General features: G+C 37.3%; 1 protein-coding gene across 5 annotated transcripts in view; it reads right to left on the minus strand.

Annotated features, from left to right (window-relative positions):
* Positions 1-20,179, minus strand: part of bbs9 (Bardet-Biedl syndrome 9) — a 145,252-nt gene that overhangs the window by 38,241 nt on the left and 86,832 nt on the right. For 4 of the 5 annotated variants that reach the window (XM_008430848.3, XM_008430847.3, XM_081616837.1 and 1 more), the window contains one exon: positions 16,079-16,186. In XM_008430848.3, the coding sequence (XP_008429070.2) occupies positions 16,079-16,186 (108 nt within the window). Of the gene's footprint in view, positions 1-8,836; positions 15,414-16,078; positions 16,187-20,179 lie in introns of those variants that run through there. The other variant, XM_008430853.2, reaches the window with a different exon arrangement.

Genomic DNA, 20,179 nt, shown 5'->3' on the forward strand with positions numbered 1-20,179 from the left:
CACACATTCATACACCAATGCACAGATCTTTAGAGGCAAGGTGCCTCGCCCGTCTTTTTTCTTCAGTGAGTTGGCACAGCTACCTACACGTTTCAGAACATCAACACATTGCTGATCATGGTTAGCCAAAAATCTGCTTTTGACAGCTTAATTCATTCTTTTTGTACCATTTCCGAACTGTTAGCTAAACTTTGGTGTGTGTTGCTGAGAGACGACTAGCATACACATGTGGCGACTGTGGTCTCAGAGCAGTCTGGGATTGATCATGTTTCATTAATAACTGGGATTAATTAAGAGTCCAAAAGCAGGGCAGAGCCAAAATCTGCACCAGCTCGCACATGTGCATGATTTTGTGTCCATTTTCATGGAGATAGATGAGAGTTTAGGCAGAATGTATGCATGTGTACTTGTGGGAACATGTGGGTAAATGACCATTTGCTGAATAAATGAGGAATGTCCTGTCTGGGACTCTGAGCACGCATTAGATTGGTTTTAGAGGTATGTCGTTTCAGAGTGAGCGCGCATATGTCTCATTTCCATGGCTCAATATTTGCCATGGAGAAAATCCCGGCCTTTAGCCTAATGAAGGAAACTAATCATGTCCACTGCAATCACACAAGTACACACTTTTTATTACTGAGCACACACTAGCAATGTGACCGGTGTGTGAGTGAAGGAAGGGACGAAGATGGGGCAAGAATAAAAGGGTGTGAGCTGGACCAAAGGGAATGGAGGGGAAAGAACCCATTATGTACCCGTAATACTTCTGTCTGCGGTCTAAAGCCTGTACTTTGTTTTGAGTCAAAGCCAAGACAAGAAAACCAAACCGACTCTTTCTACTGACACCGATCACTTCTGACTCTGCGAGGGAAAACATTAACGCTCTCAAAGGAAAAGGTGATTTCAAGATTCTTAAGACGTTCTGGGGAAATAGGAAAACAGCATAATTACCTTAGAGTCATCTCAGTCAGAATGAACGTTTCCTTTATTTGTTTATTCGTCTTTAATATATTCTTTTTTTTAAGGATCATGAAGGATTAATGACATCTGGGTATTTACACTGATTACACCAAATACCCCAAAAATAATGAGTTCAATCAACATCAGGAAGATGACGAGAGAATTATAATTAGAGGAAATACAAACAAGCCAACAGTTTTTCCAGAAGATTACACTCACTTTCTCAGATATATCAAATAGCTGTTTATAATTTAGGATCAAATTCAAGACATGACTGTGATTGAGCTCCTTTTGATGCTGTCTGTCTGTTTCAAGCATGTCTTTTAAGCATTCTGTGTTTCTTTTATATCAGTCATAGTCATCCATAAACAATTTTAACAGATTCCTAACATAATTTACAATATGAATGTTTTATGATGTATCGTATATGTGTGGTACATCTGTTAACTTTTTGCAAGTTTGCAAGTCCATTTGGTTTGAATTTAAGTCAAGTGAAAATACACGTTAGAAGAAACACAACATAGGGCACTGTGTTTCTGCAACAACAATTTGAATTTTGTGCTGTCAGTCTTGTTGAAGAGGTATGTGTCGCCACACACAGAGATGTGTCTGCTCTCAGTCTGCTCAGTGTCTACTCACCCTCAATGAAGCCCTGAGCATAGCACACACTCATATGCACAAGGGCACAGTACGGTTTTATAAATAGTGGCAGCTGACGAATCCTCCCCCTGCTTTGACCCTTAAACTCTTGCTCTACCATCTGTACCCCCAAGCTAATTGACACGTCTCCTCTGATAAACTATCTGCCCATCCTCTAAAAACACACACAGAAGCTCCCCTTGAAATAACACAATGCATTACTGCAATCTGTCATTCAAGAAATATCAATATTAAAAGAAAATAGTGCTTTTTATGTAAATTATGTAGTGCCTTAATCGCAAATTAGCACATTTTACAAAAGTGAATAAAAGTAAAAAAGTCAATCAGGTAAAGGCATACAGAGGACGTGACAGGTCGAGGAGTTCAGTGGGGGCTTTAATAAAACACATGTTACCTATTGGGTTTTGCACTGGACAGAGGATAGAGAAAGAGGCCTACACTTCCCAGGCAGCCGGTGGAAAAGTACACTCTACAATTCATTGCTTCCTTCACGCCAAATTAAAGGTCCCTTGTTTAAAAAAATGGGGGTAGGCGCGAGGTTGAGGGAATTCAAGGGGGGAGGAGCAACAAAAAAGAGCTTTTATTACAAAGAAAAACATTCTATGATCACCACAAAAACTGCTATGCTTCTGTCTGTAGGAGCAAATTTATACTCAGAACAGAAACAGGTTTTGAGCAGTTTTTAGCTTACTGACTTTGGTACATCTTTAAGTGTGTAATCTCATTTTTCTGGGGCAGAATACATTTATTCAGAAAGAATAAAGTACATTATGCAAACATGTTTGATATCCTTAAAAAGCTTAGTAATGCAGTACAAATTGCACAAATGTACATGGTGGCCTACTTCAACTATTTTCTATAAAATATATTGAGGTAAACTCTCTTAAATGTACAAAAACAATTTTAAAGCAGTGCAGTCAAACCATAGAAACTTTGCTGATGCACATTTTCTCCTTCATATAATAAAAAGTTTTTCAGCACCACATTTTTAAATTTAAATAAGGATTGTTGTATTAAAAAAAACAAAACAAAACAAAACAAAACAAAGATCCAACTGCTTTTTTTTAACTCTATATTTCTGGTGTTTTCTAATGTGGTGTTGCATATTTTACTTACTATTGGTACATCTTTTCATCAGAGCCAGGTTATCCAATAACATAATCATATCACTTTATGTTTGCAAGTGTGGATAACGGGTCTCTATATTGATAAAAAAAAAGGAATCTTAGCTGTATAGGAAACGATTCTAAATCTATCAATGTTAACATAATTTCCAAATTAGATTTCTGCAGACTCTGCAGAAAAATGCAGGACAAATAAATAAATAAATAAATAAATAAATAAATAAATAAATAAATAAATAAATAAATAAATTTACCTAATTTTTCAAGATCACTGAATTTGTAAAGGGGTCTCTTTAGCAGAATGCATACAATATTTTGATTACAAGCACAGTTTATAATAAATAAATAAACATATAAAAGGAAAGTACAAGTCAAGTCTCAAAAGCATGTTAAAAAGACTGCATATCAACATGAGTTTAGGAGTAATTAGTGAGTAATTTATTTTCATAAAATGTGTATCAAAGTATAAAAACCCAACAAATATATTTTCCTGTGTGCTTATTTATAAATTTTAAAAAATTAAGTTAACTCCATTATTGAAATTTACAGGAGTCATACCATGTATGGTTTAAATGACCCATGAAATGCACAAAGTGAACTATTAGCACCCATAAAATGTATTAGATTAATGGCTATTCATCTGAAAATAGGTGCTGTAGGCCTAATGTGAAAAGCAGCAGGAGGTGTAAAGGCTGGTTTCACCAAGATGGAAGCTGCATTTCCTACATGGGCCTCCCAGAGGAAGAGCTTTCATTCCTTCTGTAAGGTTCCCTCAGGAGCCAGGGTCTGAATGGACACTACTGCATAAACACTAGCTCCCTACCACATGTTACATGACCTGAGGGGAACACACAAATACACATCTGGGTTTGCAGCTCTCAAAGACTGTCTGGTTTGTTGATGGTTATCGTAGTGAGAACGGTTCCTGCCTCTCCCTTTTTTGCCTCTTTATACCTCCCCTCACTATCCCTAAATCTGTTTCTTTTCCCCTCCCTCTTCTGTCTCCTACTCCCTCTTATCCATAATTTACAGAACTTATCAACACGCCTTTGATAAATCAAACTGCATGGACGAAACTCCCTGTTACATCATCCTGGCTACATAAACATATACATTTTTCCCAAAGTAGTTGCTGTTGTTCAATTCAAATATTTTGTTTAGCCCTTGTGGTAAATAAGAGAAACTCAACATTCTTGATTGTGCAAAGATTGTGTAAATTATATCTTTGAAGTTTGAACACACTGAGGCATATGTGAAAAGACGAGGGAAACACAGAGTGAGTTTGTGTAAATACATCAGTACAGATTTCCTGACTCAACATCTGTTCTGTATGTTACTTTCAGTTTTCATGACTGTAGACAGTTCAGTGCTTTATGATTTAAACAAAATCATCCAGAAGGTACATGTTGTAACAAACATGACTAAAACTTAATGAAGAAAAAAAACAAAAAAAAAAACACATTGTCGAATAAATGGGAACTTTAAAAAAAAAAATCTTATGTTTTTATTAAGGTCACTAAGGTCAACCAATAAAGGCAAATCTATAGTTTCTTATTCCTGATGTAGGGATGAATATTCAGTTTGCCATTGTGTTTTTTTGTTTTAAATTGAGCTAAAGTCAGTTTCGCATGTATTTTAATTTTTTTTTTAGTTTGCTCTGCTTACTTCAAGTTAAAGCTATAGCACAGACCATGTCCTACATAGTAGACATTCAGTTTTTACTCAATCTAGGAGTTGTGCTCCACTCCATATCCCCAAACTGGAGGAACCCGAGTGGTACCCAGACCAGAAGGGACATACAGTCACTCAAAATGTATCTAAGTCTTTATCAGGGTCTCTTCCTAGTGAAATGTGGTGTGCATGTTAAGGGGGACCTACTATGCAAAATTCATATTTTGCACATTTTTGTACTTCCAATTAGGTCTAAATTGTTTCTAAAAACAGCCCAAGCGCTTTAGAAAACGACTCAGATTTTTTCAGGCAATACGCTAATGTTTTACAGTGTCTCGAAAGCAAGACATTTCAATAACCTCCCGATTGTTAAGTCACAATCGACGGGCACTGCACCATTACATTGTAACCCAAGTGGTGGTCAGCTGGTTTTACCACTGAACAACGGCTGCTGGAAAACATCCAGGAATTACTTGCCACATCATTGTTGGTTGTGGAGGAGGCTCTACTTCTTCTGCTTTTGTGTCAGATTTGAGGTGAAAGATATAAGCTTGAATAATTGCACAACAGTTTCCAGCCACTTTCATGTGAGTGTAAAAGTTGAGTTGGGGGGGAGTAACCATATGACAGAAGCAACGCATTTGGATTTTAAGTGACAGGAGGCCCTAAAACAGCTCATTGTGAAAGGAGTTCAAAACTGAGCAGACTAAAATCCCACCATCTTAGAATGATTTTGTTCAAAAAATATAATAAACATGTTTTGTAGAGCAAATGGACCTACCCTAACCTGTTCAAGGAAGTGTAATAGGTATCCTTTAAAATTAAAGATGGGGGCATCCAGGAACTACACAGATCTGCACAGCCTTAAATGTCTCCTTTTGATGCAGAGGATCAACAGCTCTTCTTTTGCTCCCTTTTCCACTAGGCTGTGTACCACTACAGAGGATGGTTTGATCTTAGTAGGTTTTTCACATTGAAAAAATTAAGTGAAAGTCACTTCAGGAGCTGTTTTTTAGATAACTGACAAAGATGATATTTTGAGGAGAGGGTACATCATAAAAATACCTATATGTCCCAAACAAAACTATTCTTACAGTTGAATCAACCACAGTATTTGCCTGATAAACCTCATCAGTGGCTTCTGAGGTCCAGAGAAGGATAGACCAGGTCAGTGAGGACATGTTGCAAAATATATATATTGTGAAGCCCTGGGATTAACAATGGATACTCACTGGTTCAGTGAAGATGTGAGCATTGTTCACTATGTAATCCACAACACTCCTGATGTTCCAACACATCGTAATTTTTTTTTTATCTCTCTGTGTCAACACAACTGTAACTTTCATAAAAATAGATGTTTTATTACTCCCATCTTGGCTCACCCCACCTGCATTATTCTGCTTCTATTTATGTCTATGTAATAGGCAGAAATTTCAACTGACCGCTTGTCAAACAAATTGCAAGCGATGACATGATTTGTGATGGTGAAACCTTGTGGTTCTCCATGGACCCTGGAGCAAGATAAACTGATCCAGATTAATGAGTTCTATAATAGATAAGAACAACAAGATCATTTACGTAAATCCTTTTCTGATAGACTCCAAGACATTCTCAAATAAATGATCCATCAAAGACAAATGCTACATAAATGAGCAATACCAATATGACATGACTGAGTAGCTGTTGCAAAGGTTAAAAATCGTACATTTTCCATTGCGTGGTTCAACAAGTCTATATAACACAGTGGTCTACCTTGGTACCAGACTGGTCGACAAATATTTGGAGCGCCATTCTCTTCTCTATCTGTAATCACAGCGAGCATTAGCCTCTGACTAAGAATAGCTGATCAGATAATACTACTGCAAAGACATTAGTGGAACATTACACACACATTAAACAGCCAAGCATCCCATCATTGCTGCGACAACACAACCAGAGCCAAAAAAGACTGTTCACCAGATGAAGCGATAGCCATGTACTTGGGATTCAGTTGGTGTGCACAAGCTTTGGAGTTTAAGAACAAAGGAAAGTGCTGCTACTGATGTTGATAAGCTGAGACCTCAGAGTTTGAAATTTGACAGGTAATTAAAATGATGACGTTCTCAAATGTATTTCTAAGTCTGCTTTTTAAAGAAAGGTAAGTATTCACTTTTTCTTCAGTCTCTCAACTCTGACATAGCCCATCAGGTTTTATCCCTCTTATTTCTAAACTTGTTCTCTTCTTGTTGACTGAGAATCATTCAACTTCCACAGCAGGGTTGTGTTTTACATTTCTTATTTTCTAATTTGTTAGGTTTATTTGGAAGAACATTAAGTTGTTCATGCGTCCTATAAAAACTTTTAGCATTATGCTTTTTTTCTCAGAAGTTCTTGTCAGATCTTACTCTGCTTTCATGAATAGACTCGTTAGGTTCAGGGGCAATATTTGTCTGTATTAAACAAATAATGACCATTACAGCTCTGTCCTTGCATTTTTATGTTCTAAATTTCTGAGGAACTTGTGGTCTTTATATTCAATAAAGACCACGACATGCACCATTTCCCATATCAACAATGTGTTTAAAATATAAAGCCAAAGAAAATGCTTTTAAAGGAGGCCTTTTTACAGTAAAGTTGGCCTTTAAGAAAGCTGGAGAGAGCAAAAATATTCAGCAGATAACAGGAAGGCTAACAGAATACAGTAAAGTTGCTCCTTAACTCCTTTTGAGCTTTTAATCCCCATCACTGGATTTATAAATGTTCACAGCTGTTATAGAAAACTGTCAGTCTGTTAACAGATTGACAATTTGTTAACAGACTGCATTTATCCAGATAAAAGCAGTGAATCCAGTTTTTATCTGAATTCACTGCTCTCTTCATGTATTCTGGAGAGAATACATGAAAAGAGACTGCTGGGCTAGTAATTACCAACAACATAAAAATCCTAATTTGTGAATAAGTCTGTAACCTTATTAAGTGCATTTAAAGAACAAATGCATTTGTTCTTTAAATGCACTTAATAAGGTTACAAACTTATTCACAAATTAGGATTTTGAAAATTGAGAAAATATCTTCATATTTTTAATTTATTTTTATTTTCAAGAAAGCCTCGTACACTTATATTAAAATAAACATGCTGACACCTTCACCTTAGTATGCTAGACCACTCTACAAGTTGTGTAATGTTCACACCCACTTTTATAGACTCAAAACGTCATTAAACATTTACACACTCGCTATTATGTGCACACACATCTAGCATTCAGGCTTAGTTTAATAAGCCACATTTTACCCTCCATCTGCAAGAACACTTAACCTCAGAATGTCTGTGTGTAAATGTGGGTGAGGGTTTGTGGATGGCCAAACAAGAGCTCATTCTCTGTCTGTGTTTTTATTCATGGGGGGTGAGCCTTGAATAGAGAGACCTCTATCTGTCACACCCATCAAAAACCACAAACACACACATAGAAGAGAGACTCATGGGTCAGAAACTCAAGGCCTTAGCCCCAGATGATGCTGTTAGGGATGAGGAAACCTGCCTGCTGGGCACAACGTGCTCATGTAAGAGTGCAGAAGCTGGATGTGACCACCAGCCACAGTGTGCCACAGTAAAATCAGTAGCTCTGTTCACTGTGGTACCGTTTCAGGACTGTGTGATTTATCTATGCTGATAAAAGTCTCCTCTGGCTTCTAAATAAATGAGTTATCACAAGTATCTTTACCTGTGAAGCTTCTCTCTGCTACTGACCTTATAACTAACCTGGAAATGAGAGGATTTGGCTGCAGTAAATAGTCATAATTTACACAGATTTCCTTCTGCACATTAAAAGCTGGAGGATGTGACTTCATATTAGACAAATTCAAAACTCATGATTAGCAAACAGTTATTATAATAAACTTCCTAAAAGCAGATACTGAAGACACAAATCTGTCAGTAGGCACACTGTAATTTAGTTGATATCTATTATCCCATAATTTATGAGTATTTTGATGTCAAATTTGTGTAATTATTACTATGATTTAGGGTTACAGTGCAATTGTTTTCAGCGTAGCAGAGCATCCTCTCACATCATCATGAAGCGCAGGCTTTTCCAACTTTTTCCACAATCTTTTATTATGTAGATGTGGCTGTATTCCCTCTAAGAATGGATGGTTCACCTGATGTGTATCAACCTACTCAGTTGACTGAGCACCAGTTCATAAATTTCCAAAAGTGTCCACAGCACAGTATAATATTCTTCCAGATTCTTGTTGCAGAGATTAAAAAGCAATTAATTAATTACCAATTACTTTAGATGTCTACAGGACATCGAAAGTTATCTAATGTTGCTAATTTACTGTTCAGAAGGAAAATGTATCACATTAAAAAAGATTCATCAAGTATTGGTGCATGTTTGTAACAAGAATACCCAATTTGAAATTACAGATAAGGCAGAAGAGGGCTGCACAGTGGTGCAGTTGGTAGAGCTGTTGCCTTGCAGCAAGAAGGTTCTGGGTTCGATTCCCGGCCTGGGGTCTTTCTGCATGGAGTTTGCATGTTCTCCCTGTGCATGCGTGGGTTTTCTCTGGGTACTCCGGTTTCCTCCCACAGTCCAAAAACATGACTGTCAGGTTAATTGGCCTCTCCAAATTGCCCCTAGGTGTGAGTGTGTGTGTGCATGGTTGTGTGTCCTGTGTGTCTCTGTGTTGCCCTACGACAGACTGTCGACCTGTCCAGGGTGACCCCGCCTCTCGCCCGAAACGTTAGCTGGAGATGGGCACCAGCAACCCTCCCGACCCCACCAAGGGACAAGGGTGCAAGAAAATGGATGGATAAGGCAGAAGATTTCCAAATTTTTCTACTGAATGTCCCTTTTGCTGTGGAGACACTTGGTGTACTAAGCAGTCTAACCCCTGCTTAGTTCATTTTCCTGAAATAATATTTCAAAAACTGCTGTTGTGTCAATCTATTTTTCAGAGTCTGACTCATATCCTTCTCCTTATCTGTATTTTGAGAAGCTTTCCAAGAGGACAATAATGAGCAACAGCTTTTATCTGGATTCACTGCTTAATGGATAGATCTTAACAACATGCTAATGCATGAAGAACATTGCTAATGGGTGAAGAATAGCACAGCAGCTAATGGTAAATGTTGAGAGGCAACACTAATGTGCTTGAAAGGCTGTTGCAAATTAGCAACAGAAACTGTCAGAGTAATGTTTAAATGTACAGTGTGTACGAGGTGGAGTGTGGCGATAATATGAAGTCTTAGCTGTTTCAAATTTTGAGTGATTTGGTCGTTATACCCAATTTTTTTCAGTGATAAAATGAGTCGGCTGCATAATGACTATAAATCAACTCATTTCCACCCTGAAGATACTTTACCAGCATTGCAATATATGATTTATTATAATTTTCAATAATGTACTTGCAGTTAATTTAGGTCTAAATAGAATCAAAGTTGTGACATTAGGATAAGAAATAGTGAAGAGGACCTGGAGCTGGACAAAGCTCTGGCCTGAAGGATAGCAGCTATGGGAGGATTTCTAAGCAACCAAAGGAGACCACAGGCAGGGATCTGACATTGCCTTTGATAAGACCTCTACAGACTCAAATATAAGATCAAGGTAAGACACCAAAGTTAAGTCCAAGTTCAAATTAACTTCAAAGAAAATAAGGCAAAAAATAACCTTAAAATTTACAATAAACTGTTAAAATGTATTTATATTGACGTCTAATCCCAATGTGCTAGGAAAAAAAAACAAGACATGAATGTGTTCTTTCCTGTTTTCGCATGTATGACTGCATATGGTTCCATGTGTGAATCTGTGGTCTGGATCATGTCTGTGATCCCAGGTGGGCTGCTAGGGAGGAGCACAACAACAAAAAGAGATGCAGCGGCAGGAAATAGAAGGAAGACACTCTCCCTTCTCCCTTTCATCTTTCTCTTAGCCCTCTGTTTCAAGAGAAGGAAAAACAAGGAGTGTGCTCTACCCTTCTCTCTCCCTGAGTCCAATTCTCAGACATCGTTTGATGCCTTTCAAGTCGACCAGATGAGCTTTCCGGTTGCCATGTACCCTAACAGAAAGATCTGTGCGCACAGGATTTGGCATGAGGCCTAATTACTTTTAAGTCTTAGACAGGTAGGCGGAAGGTGTATGTGAGTATTTCTTTGTGTAAGAAAATATGAGCTTTGAACTGATTTGTTCTCTGTTACCTTGTTCCTTGTTTTTATGGGAGCTGTAAGAGGGCCAGTGGATCTGAAGGATTTTCTGGCACTTTGCCACCATCAGATATGATAGGATACAACATAGGAGGACTCTACAGAAGAGTTGAGTCTAAACCCTGCTTAGAGAACGCAACTGTGTTTGTATAATATGCAGTTATTTTTATCAAACTGTGATGAGATTTAGTAAATAACAGCGTTCTGGCTAGGTCAACTTCATTATTCATGCTGAAATTACCTTAAACAGCAGTTAGCTTAAAGGTTAATGAAAGGAAGATTGATGTGATATATTTTAATCCTCATGATCTCGGCGGCTCTGCTACTGTTGATCTCTCTTCACTTATCTAGGATCAAAGAATTGCCTCAAACCTGATTTATGTCAATTCAGCTATCAAATCCTGCTTTTTTTTTTTTTTTTTTACCTGTGGCAAATGGCCAAAACAAAGTCTGTCTGGAAGTACAGACATGCATCCCTCTTACAACACCTGATTCAAAGGTTAAATTACCTTCTTGGCTTGTCAGTTAGTTTTAAAAAGGCCAATAAGCATTCCTTTGATTCAATTTGCAGTGTTTGGGAATCATCCAAACATTGCAAGGCAGTGGCACTTGAGGACAAAAGTTGCAGGCGCCTGCCATATTCTATCATGCTCTAAGCCAGCTGACCAAATATTTTTGATTCTCCCCCAAACCTCTTCCAAAACCAGAGGGGACAGTCTTATCAGTTGTTGTTCAAAGTTGTGGCAAAAGCTCCTGATGAGTGTTAGGCAGGCTCTACGTCTTACTGTTTTTAATTCCCATTTAACCCTCTTTTACTATTACACTGTTTTAGTTGCTTGTGATTTTATTTATCGCAGTCCTGTTTTTTTTTTTTTTCTTTACTCTAGCTTTATTTGCGTGTTGCTTTATTGCACAGTACTTTGGTCAGTCGCAATTGTTGTTTTTCATAAAAGTCCCAACTGTGTGTGCAAGTACATACGCTCAATTTTTTCCTGTCTTTCTATCACAACACGTCAGGAAATGATGTTATGCTCATTCATTTCACTACTTCCCAAATCATTTCCCCTCAAGCTCCTTCCTGGTTTTCTTTTAAGCACAAACCGCAGACATGATCAGGAGCTTTCCCTGGCAAACAATACTAATTACAGATTTTTATTTGTAGTTCTGCCCTGTAATAATGGCGTCCATTGGTGTGTGTGCGTGTGTGTGCGTGTGTGAGAGAAAGAGAAAGAGAGAAAGCAATTGAGAGAAATAGTCCCAAAAGGAAAAACGTGTTAAGTCTCTGTTTTGATATTAAGCCTTGATTCACCATAGACAAACACAGACATAAAGCCCAAATGTGAATAACCTTAGGTCTGAAGCACTGCTTTATGCAGTGTCTTTGTTCTGAGCTTACAGCAGATGAAAAAGTAATATCACCACCAGTCGTGTGGTGTTTTCAAAGCCAGATGTAGACTAGCAGCTGTAATATGCAATGCCCCTGTGAGATACCCGATGTTTTCCTGTTCTGAGGACACAGCAAAGTTCAATGGATACAGCATGTAATGGAGGAGATTGCATCAATGCATGAAAATAGGGTTTTAAAGTTTACATTTGCCCAATAAAACACATTTTTCAATGCAATTCTGATAATAAACTATAATGCAGTTAAAATGACTTATCGGTGTTTTCTTTTTGTTGTTGTAGTTACTGTAATTCTTATGAGACTAATGCTGCTGTGACAGGAAATGAAACATGTACAGTATCAAATGATTGATTTTAATATTGTCAACCTATGATAACTCTACAAGGACCGTTCTGGTCTTAAAGGAACAGGGATGCTAATCAGAGCATCATCAATCTCTATGAAACATTATCTTAAGTAATAAAACAATCCTTGTGCATAATGTCAAGTATTTCTTGTATCCAGGTAAATCTAGAGGCTAAATATCCATCAGTATTTACACTATGTGAAAAAAAAAGTACTTTCTACAACACTTTGCAAAAACACAAACACACTGGAAACACAAACACACTGGATCTCCATTGTCTTTTTCGTTGTAGAAATCTTGTATGAATCCAAACCTAGTATAACTTGCATCTCCTGCAAATACCTGCCCACCAATTCCAGTGACAGCTTAAGTAATCTTGATGAATCTTCTCCTGCTACATTTCCATTTCATAACTATTGCTCCTGACTCAACTTGAAACAAGCCACAACTTCTTTAATACCAGAGTGAGTTACTGTAGCTACTGATTGAGGCTGAGCCACCAGATGTAGCTACATTCTTTAAAGTGTTCTTCATGAGGATTTCTTCGCATTGCAATAAACTGTAATCATGAGATTTTCCCCCAAAAAATAAATACATTCATTTACTTCTAGGTAACTGTCACATAACATGAAGTTGATAAATTAGAAGAGCAGTTAAATGCTTTTGTGAAATCAGTTTTTTACCAGAAGGAAACCTTTACAAAGTTGAAGCCATGCCTCCCTGAGGCAAGGCCTGGAAAACCTTCTCCACGCTTTCCTAATGTATTGTCAAGACTTCTCTAATGCTCTTTAAGTCTGTCTAGATCAATTCTCTCTGCATTGTTTAAACTCTGTTGAAAATGCAGCGGTACATCTTTTAACTGGCACCAAAACACCATGAAAAAATGACTCCAGACTTGTAATCTAACAACTGGCTTCCTCTTAGCTCCTGAATTTATTTCAAATGCTGCGGTTTTCAAGGCTTTAAGTGATGTACTTCTGTAATACTTAGGTGAAACTCTGCAGGAGAACGGCAGTCAGTCCAACAGACGGTTTTTTTCATGGTTGTTTCACAACTCGAATAAAAAACAATCTGCTTCAGCAGCTGCCTTAAATCTGTGGAATAGGCTATCTTTCATTGACGCACTATGTAAACAGCACCAACATTTTAAACTTTGCTTAACGCCATTTATTTTATTAGATCATAATATCTAATAAGAATGTATGTGGTTCGACATTTGATTGTTGTTTTCTTCAAACGAAGGGGAAAATGAGGCTGATGATAGCTGACTGAGACAAACGCCTTGGACAAATCTACAAATGAAGCAGCACAGAGTTGTTTTCCAAAGCAGACCACATTTTCTTTGTTCTTTTTACTGTATCTTAACTTCATGTTTGCTTTGGATCTAACAACTGATTCTGATTTGGTCAGAATCCGTTGTTCTAGAATTGACTATGACGTGAATAAATGAGTGAAAGTATTAAAAATGCTTGTAAGGACAGAGGGTTAGAGATGGTTGAGTGTTTGGATGGATTCTGTTTGACAAAGCAAAAATAGTTTATTCCAGACGATTTTTATTCCGTGGTTCCATCTTAACCATGTGATGTTTGTCTTGCTGTTTTTGTGGACGTATTTTGGTTGTGATAAAGAAATAAATTCATCAATATATAAAAGTGATCCCTGCTAATATTGACAGACGTCAAATCAGCTTTGAGCATTTTTTTAAACATTGTGTCCTAAAACTGATTAATATTATTAAAGTTAAATCAATATGTGTGGTTGGTGACATATCAAAAAAGTAACAGCACAGCAGTAAAGGATATACATGTGAAATCTGAGAACTTACTCCGCACACTGATGTGCTGCCTAGATGTACACTTTGTATATTTGTGTGTATCTAATGATCCCCCCGTCGCCTTCTCAGTGTCTCCCACCCCTCCCCTTCTCATTAGCGGTGACGCCTGAGTGGATTAACCACACACATGTGCACATCTAGCACACGCAGACAAACCAGGCACTAATGAAAGTAGAGCCCATCAAAGAGAATCTGTGCTCGTGTTAAGGCAAGACAAACCGTCATAAAACACTAGAAGCCCCTTTGTGGTAGTAGTGTGTTTCTGTGTGTGTGAGTCCTAGAGGCAGGAGCCAGGAAAGAAGATCTACTTTGTTTTACGTATGTTTATGCTTTTAGATTCGTGTGTATATCTACGACATCTGGTTATTGTTTTCAGGATTATATAAACTAGTAATACACTAAAAGAGATTAAACCCTACAAAAGAAGACAAAAGTCAGAGACGGAAATGGAAATAAATATGAGAAGAAAACTCACTTAAGAATTGAACACAGACCAAGATATCTGCCTTTCTGATCTAATGTGATTCAGTCAAACTGACAGATGGAAGAGCAGACTGAAAGAAGAGTATGGATAAAATATACAAGTGGCAATCACAGGCCACAGAAATCCAACTGAGGATGTGAGTGTGATCCAATTTAAACAAACGCCAGCGGGAACAGACCTGCTTAGTATATGCCTGTAAAAGTGAAGACAGTTTTTCTTCTCAAATGATTTCAGAAATATCCTGTCCATAAAACTGTGGGTTTTTTAAAAAACATTTTACTCAAAAGGTTTGTACAACTGCAAACAAAACAATAGATGCTAACTAATAACTAATTCTATATTAATATTTGTCTTCTTAAGTTTTGTATAAAAAGTGGTGTAAATTAATAAAAATGTTTAACCAGATGTATCACAATTCTGCCATAAAATCATAACAAATACCTTCAAAGACCTCCCTGTAAATACAGACTTTGACCATGATGAAAAACAACAACAACAACAAAAGGCTCATTGTCAAGAACTGCAGAAAATCTTACAGGTGGTAAGTAACGTGTTCAAAGGGGAAAAAGAAAATCCCTCTTATTGAAAAAGCATCCCTCAAGGCTTCGTGTTAGGCACAACACTTGTAATATTTCATAATGAATGTTCCAGATGCATCTCTCCAGCTTTATGATGGTTATTGTCATGGAAACACAGTTGACCTAATGTGGTCATTTGCAGGTTGTTTTTGGCAGTCACAACTGTTCCACTGGAAAAAAAACAAGACAATAATAAAAATCCAAGCCGTTATATCTGCTTTATATCCACATGAGGTACTTAAATTAAACTTGCGCCTTTTCCTTTCTTTTAAACCATTTCAAATTTTACAGTGTCTAAAATGTATGCTCCATTCTTCTTTATAGGGTTTTGTACGTACATGATTTTAAATATGCAACTTTTTTCATTTGTTTGACAGTACACAGGTGTTTCTCTCGATGACTAAATTTTAACTCAAGGGTAAAAAAATGGCTAAAATGAAAAAAGAGGAAAGCTAAGGAACATATTAGTAATCAATCTCAGATACTCAACACAAGCTAATTAATGCATTTAAACATTTCTTTAAGCATAAATGTTAGATCAGCTGATTCATATAAGGTTCAGTCTTTTTCTTTTTGGCGAATTTGATTGACAGCAGTGAGCGGTACAACACTGTCTGAGGAATATGATTGTACAGACACTGTACACTGTACAGACACTGACCAGGTAGCATGTCAAGGCTCTGGTCAGGATTTATTGTCATCTGTTAGGTATGAAGTTCTGATGAATTTTAATATAATTTGGTTTGACAAGATGACCCATAAATGGAGACAAATGTAAGTATTTAACTGCAAAGAAAAGTAGAAAATCAACCTACAGAGGACTACATGTTCCTACCTTTCTTGACTTTCTTCGATAGTTTCTTCTTGATGAATTTGGTCATTTCTTGTGGAGGTTCCAGATCCTCCCCATCACCAGAAACCTCTGCTATTGGCTCAACACCTCCTGTGAGTAAAACATAAACAATAATACTTACATCCTATGATATAATAGGTACATGTTTTAATGACATAGCTGTAAGAAGTGGAGCATCTTCACAGAAGACAGGCACCACAGGATCTTTGTTTTCTTGTTTTACCAGGTTTTCAGCAGCTCATCAACCTTCTACCAACAAGCTGACGTTGCAAAATCCAAAACATTTAGAAAATCTTTTCAAGTGGGTATGTCGTAAAACTAAAATTACACTTAGACTGCAAGTGTTATCCCCTAAGCTGCTAAAATAATTAGGTTGGTAGAAAAAAAGTGCCTCAAAGTACGAAGCAATTTTAAAACAGTTATTTTAATTGCGGGTACATAAGAAAAACCCCCCAAAGGTTTTTAAAGGCCTTTTAAAACTTTTCAACGCCTGCTTTAAGATTCACATAGCCTAATCAGTTGTTCTCTAGACAAAACGCGTCATTTATCAAAATAAGTAATTTATGTTCCAGACATGAACAATTACTTCTAAAATTCAGACTGTTTTCTTTTTGAGTCCTGAGATAAATTTATTTTCTCCTTGGTTCAGAGCGAAACTTTAATTGGTGTGATTCAAGTTGCTTTGTTTTTATCCAGTCTATTTTTGTTTCGATGTTCTACAATGTATCTTAACTAGTAGTTGTAAAAGTTTGGGTTTATTTAATGTCATATAAGCAGTAAAGGCTATATGACGGAAACAACATATAATAACACATTTGTTTAATTATTTAATAAATAAATAAACATACTAACAATTGACACATAAAAAAGCGTCATGTTTTTTATAAAGTTCCTAGAAGAACTTCATTCAGAACTTGACATCTTCCCTTTTTGTGAATCATTTTATTCCTTAAAACTGATTTTCAACTCTCATATGTTTTTTCTGCACTGTTTGTATATTTCTAAAAGATTACATAAAGATAACGTAAAGATTAGATTCAATTTCAGAAGAATATAAGCGTAGCTCTGAACAAGTGTTTGGACATGTGGTGTGTGTGTGTGTGTGTGAACTAGGATGTGTGACGTTGTGATTGTGTGATTTTGTGTATGTGTGAGATAAAAATCCCCAGCAGAATCCCCTGGATCAGTGTGGATTTAAGGAGCTCCTGAGGCCGATGAATTGGACGCCTTGTCTCGCCCTCTCTACCCCATCTTACAGTCTCCTCCTCCCCTCATCTCTCTGTCTCCTGCTGCCTCCCATCCTTACTCCTTCTGCTTGTGTCTTTCAACACTTTGAGACTTTTTCTCTACCTGCTTCTCAATCTATACCTCAACTCTCTCGTACTACCTCGTCATCTATCCTCTTTTATTCTTTTAACCTGGCTCTTTTTCTCACATTTTCTTCAGTCCCTCCTTCTCTCCTCATCTTATACCACCCTTCCCCTGATTTCCTCTGATCCCTTAGGATTGTGTCCAGTTTCAGGGTATTTTCAGTTAACGTGCACAGCACACACTGTGCCTTTGTGTATGTGTGCATTTACGAGACAGAGTGTGCATGTGTGTCTGCCATCAAGTCTACCTTAAGGTGTCTGAGAATGTGTGTGTGTCTCCATCTCCCCCTCTGCGTCTACATTTGTGTGTGTTAAGATTATGGTAAGCCCTCTCTAATATTTATCCTGGCCTTTTTTAAAGCCAATCTTGTTCCCTTTGGTGAGACCACAGCCTGTGGCTTCACACACACACAGCCACACACTCAACGTCAGTTGTTTGAAACGGGATAGGCCTCACTCCTAATTGGGCAGGTGTTTTTCCAGGGCAAGTTGTTTTTTTTAGCACTGTCGTACAGTTCAATGGTACATATGAGGGTGTCTGTTTTAACCAAGGTTTAACATCAACATCAGGTAAGGAAATTGGCCACCTCTGGAGCAGCATATGCTGACAAAAAAAAAAAAGAAAGTAAAATCACATCGCCTTATCCTAAGGCTAACCTCACACACATTCCTCTGACTCTTTTGCTTCCTGTATATAGCAGGTATTTTGTCATCTGGTCAGAGTCTAGTGCATTTCTAGATTTCTTTTGGCAGGTCTAATGTCTATATTCAACTGTAGACAGGTTATTAGCAGTTTTACACAGTACAATTATTGTTAGGAGTTGTAGTGGCAGTAATTGCTTCCATCACAGTAATTATTATTAAAATTTAAAACAAAACTACAACCAGTTGTTATACTAGCATCACAAACAAGGTATATATAGATATAAAAAATTACTTTTGAAAGAAATTACATCAAATGACCAAAGCATTGAAGTTTAACAGGTTACAAAAGCTGCTGCCACCCTGCTACCTGTCCAGGCAGCTTTTTTATGTCAAGGCTCATGTTTAAACATAACATTACTTTTCTCAGACAAATTAGCATCTTTGTTTGTGTATTGATGTGGAGCCCAACTTACAACACTGCACTGCACACAAGAATGCACATTCAAATATGGAATCCAGGAAATTAAAGACTTAAAAAGAAAAACTGATCATTTTTAAATTAAAAGTAGAATATGTAGAATATTTGAATGTAAGTTTAACATTTTAACTCAACAAAATTTAATATCCAATTTTCATATGGAATGACATAACTTCTAAAGACCTGATGTGGCCTGTAGGTTGCAAAATGCAAATGTCTTCCCTGGAGACTTCCACCCTACTTAACATATAGATCATAGAAAACCTATAACATATTCAAGACTGTATTCAGTTCTGCTGTCTAAAATTCATTCAAATATTCTTTATGACATTAAAATGCTGATTAAATCACAAAGTCTCCCACATTTGAATAAGTTGGAAGATAAGGAGTAAAAGAAAATGAGAAATCATTAGATGTTTTATGAGTGGCTATTTCCACCACAATATCAATCCCAATAGATTTTAATTGCTTTAAATTATATCTATGAAGCACAGTTACGGTCACATCAAAAGCCGTGATCCATGTTTGATCGTTCGGAACATTACAAGTTGCATAAACCAATGCGTGACAAGTTTGAGACTGTTTTAGAGCAACTCTGGACAGGCTGTTTCAGGGGTTAAGCTGCTTCCAAACGACGGGTCTGTTTTGGTCTGAAATGCGGACACACCAGAGCATTCCAGCTTTATTCTGGGCTGTGGTTTGAAGATGGGGGTGACACTGTGCTGCTGTGGTTACCGGCAATTTGGCTGTGGGCTTTACGCTTTTTCAGTCCCCCCTCAAGGCACACATGTTCATACACCCACGTGTGCACACGTCGACTCATGTACCGTACCCGCTCTAACCTGCTTTTGAAGGCACAAATCAAAATTTAGGAAGTATGTAGCTGTAAATCGTATCTCACACACAGGATATGGATATATTATGGGTTGAATATTGTCTAATATTCTCTAAGCAGGTTAGTGACATTACAGTGACATTGGTCGGATTTGTTGAATGATGAACCTCAGGTAGTGGCGAATTCTCCCCTAAAATAGCACCCTGCTGATTTATATATAGCGATGTGGAGGAGAACTCTTCAATTTGGAAACCCCACACAGACAGAACACAGACAGCTGCTCAGAATTACACACATAACATGACCTACACTTAAACACATTACATGTAGTTTCCTGTGCCGACCCTCACGTATCCATGCAGAGATACATGTATGTGTATGCAAATACTGAAGGACGTATAAACGTTGCCCATCTTCTCCCCTCTCTTTAATTCTGAAATAGATGCTGGACCCAAACCACAGCTACCAGTGGAAGAAAGTGAAAATAGCCTGTGTGGATAGGAGAAAATGTGCGTGCTCGCTTCAAATGGACTGTGACTTTATTAACTGGGAAAAACCCTTGAAATAAAGTTAAAATAGTATTACATTCAAAAGGCACGACATGAGAAAATACACTTAAAAGATCAGAGGAGGGCAATGTGTCATCTAGCTGGAATATAAATGCTCACTGTAATTAATACTGACCATAAGTTGACTAATAATTTTAAAATTACATTAGCAAGCTTTATGCTTTTGGTTTGGGCGCGAATGTAACA

The sequence above is a fragment of the Poecilia reticulata genome, chromosome 16 (genome assembly GCF_904066995.2).
Source record: "Poecilia reticulata chromosome 16, P_reticulata-male-v2, whole genome shotgun sequence".
In the NCBI taxonomy this organism is placed as follows: domain Eukaryota; kingdom Metazoa; phylum Chordata; class Actinopteri; order Cyprinodontiformes; family Poeciliidae; genus Poecilia; species Poecilia reticulata.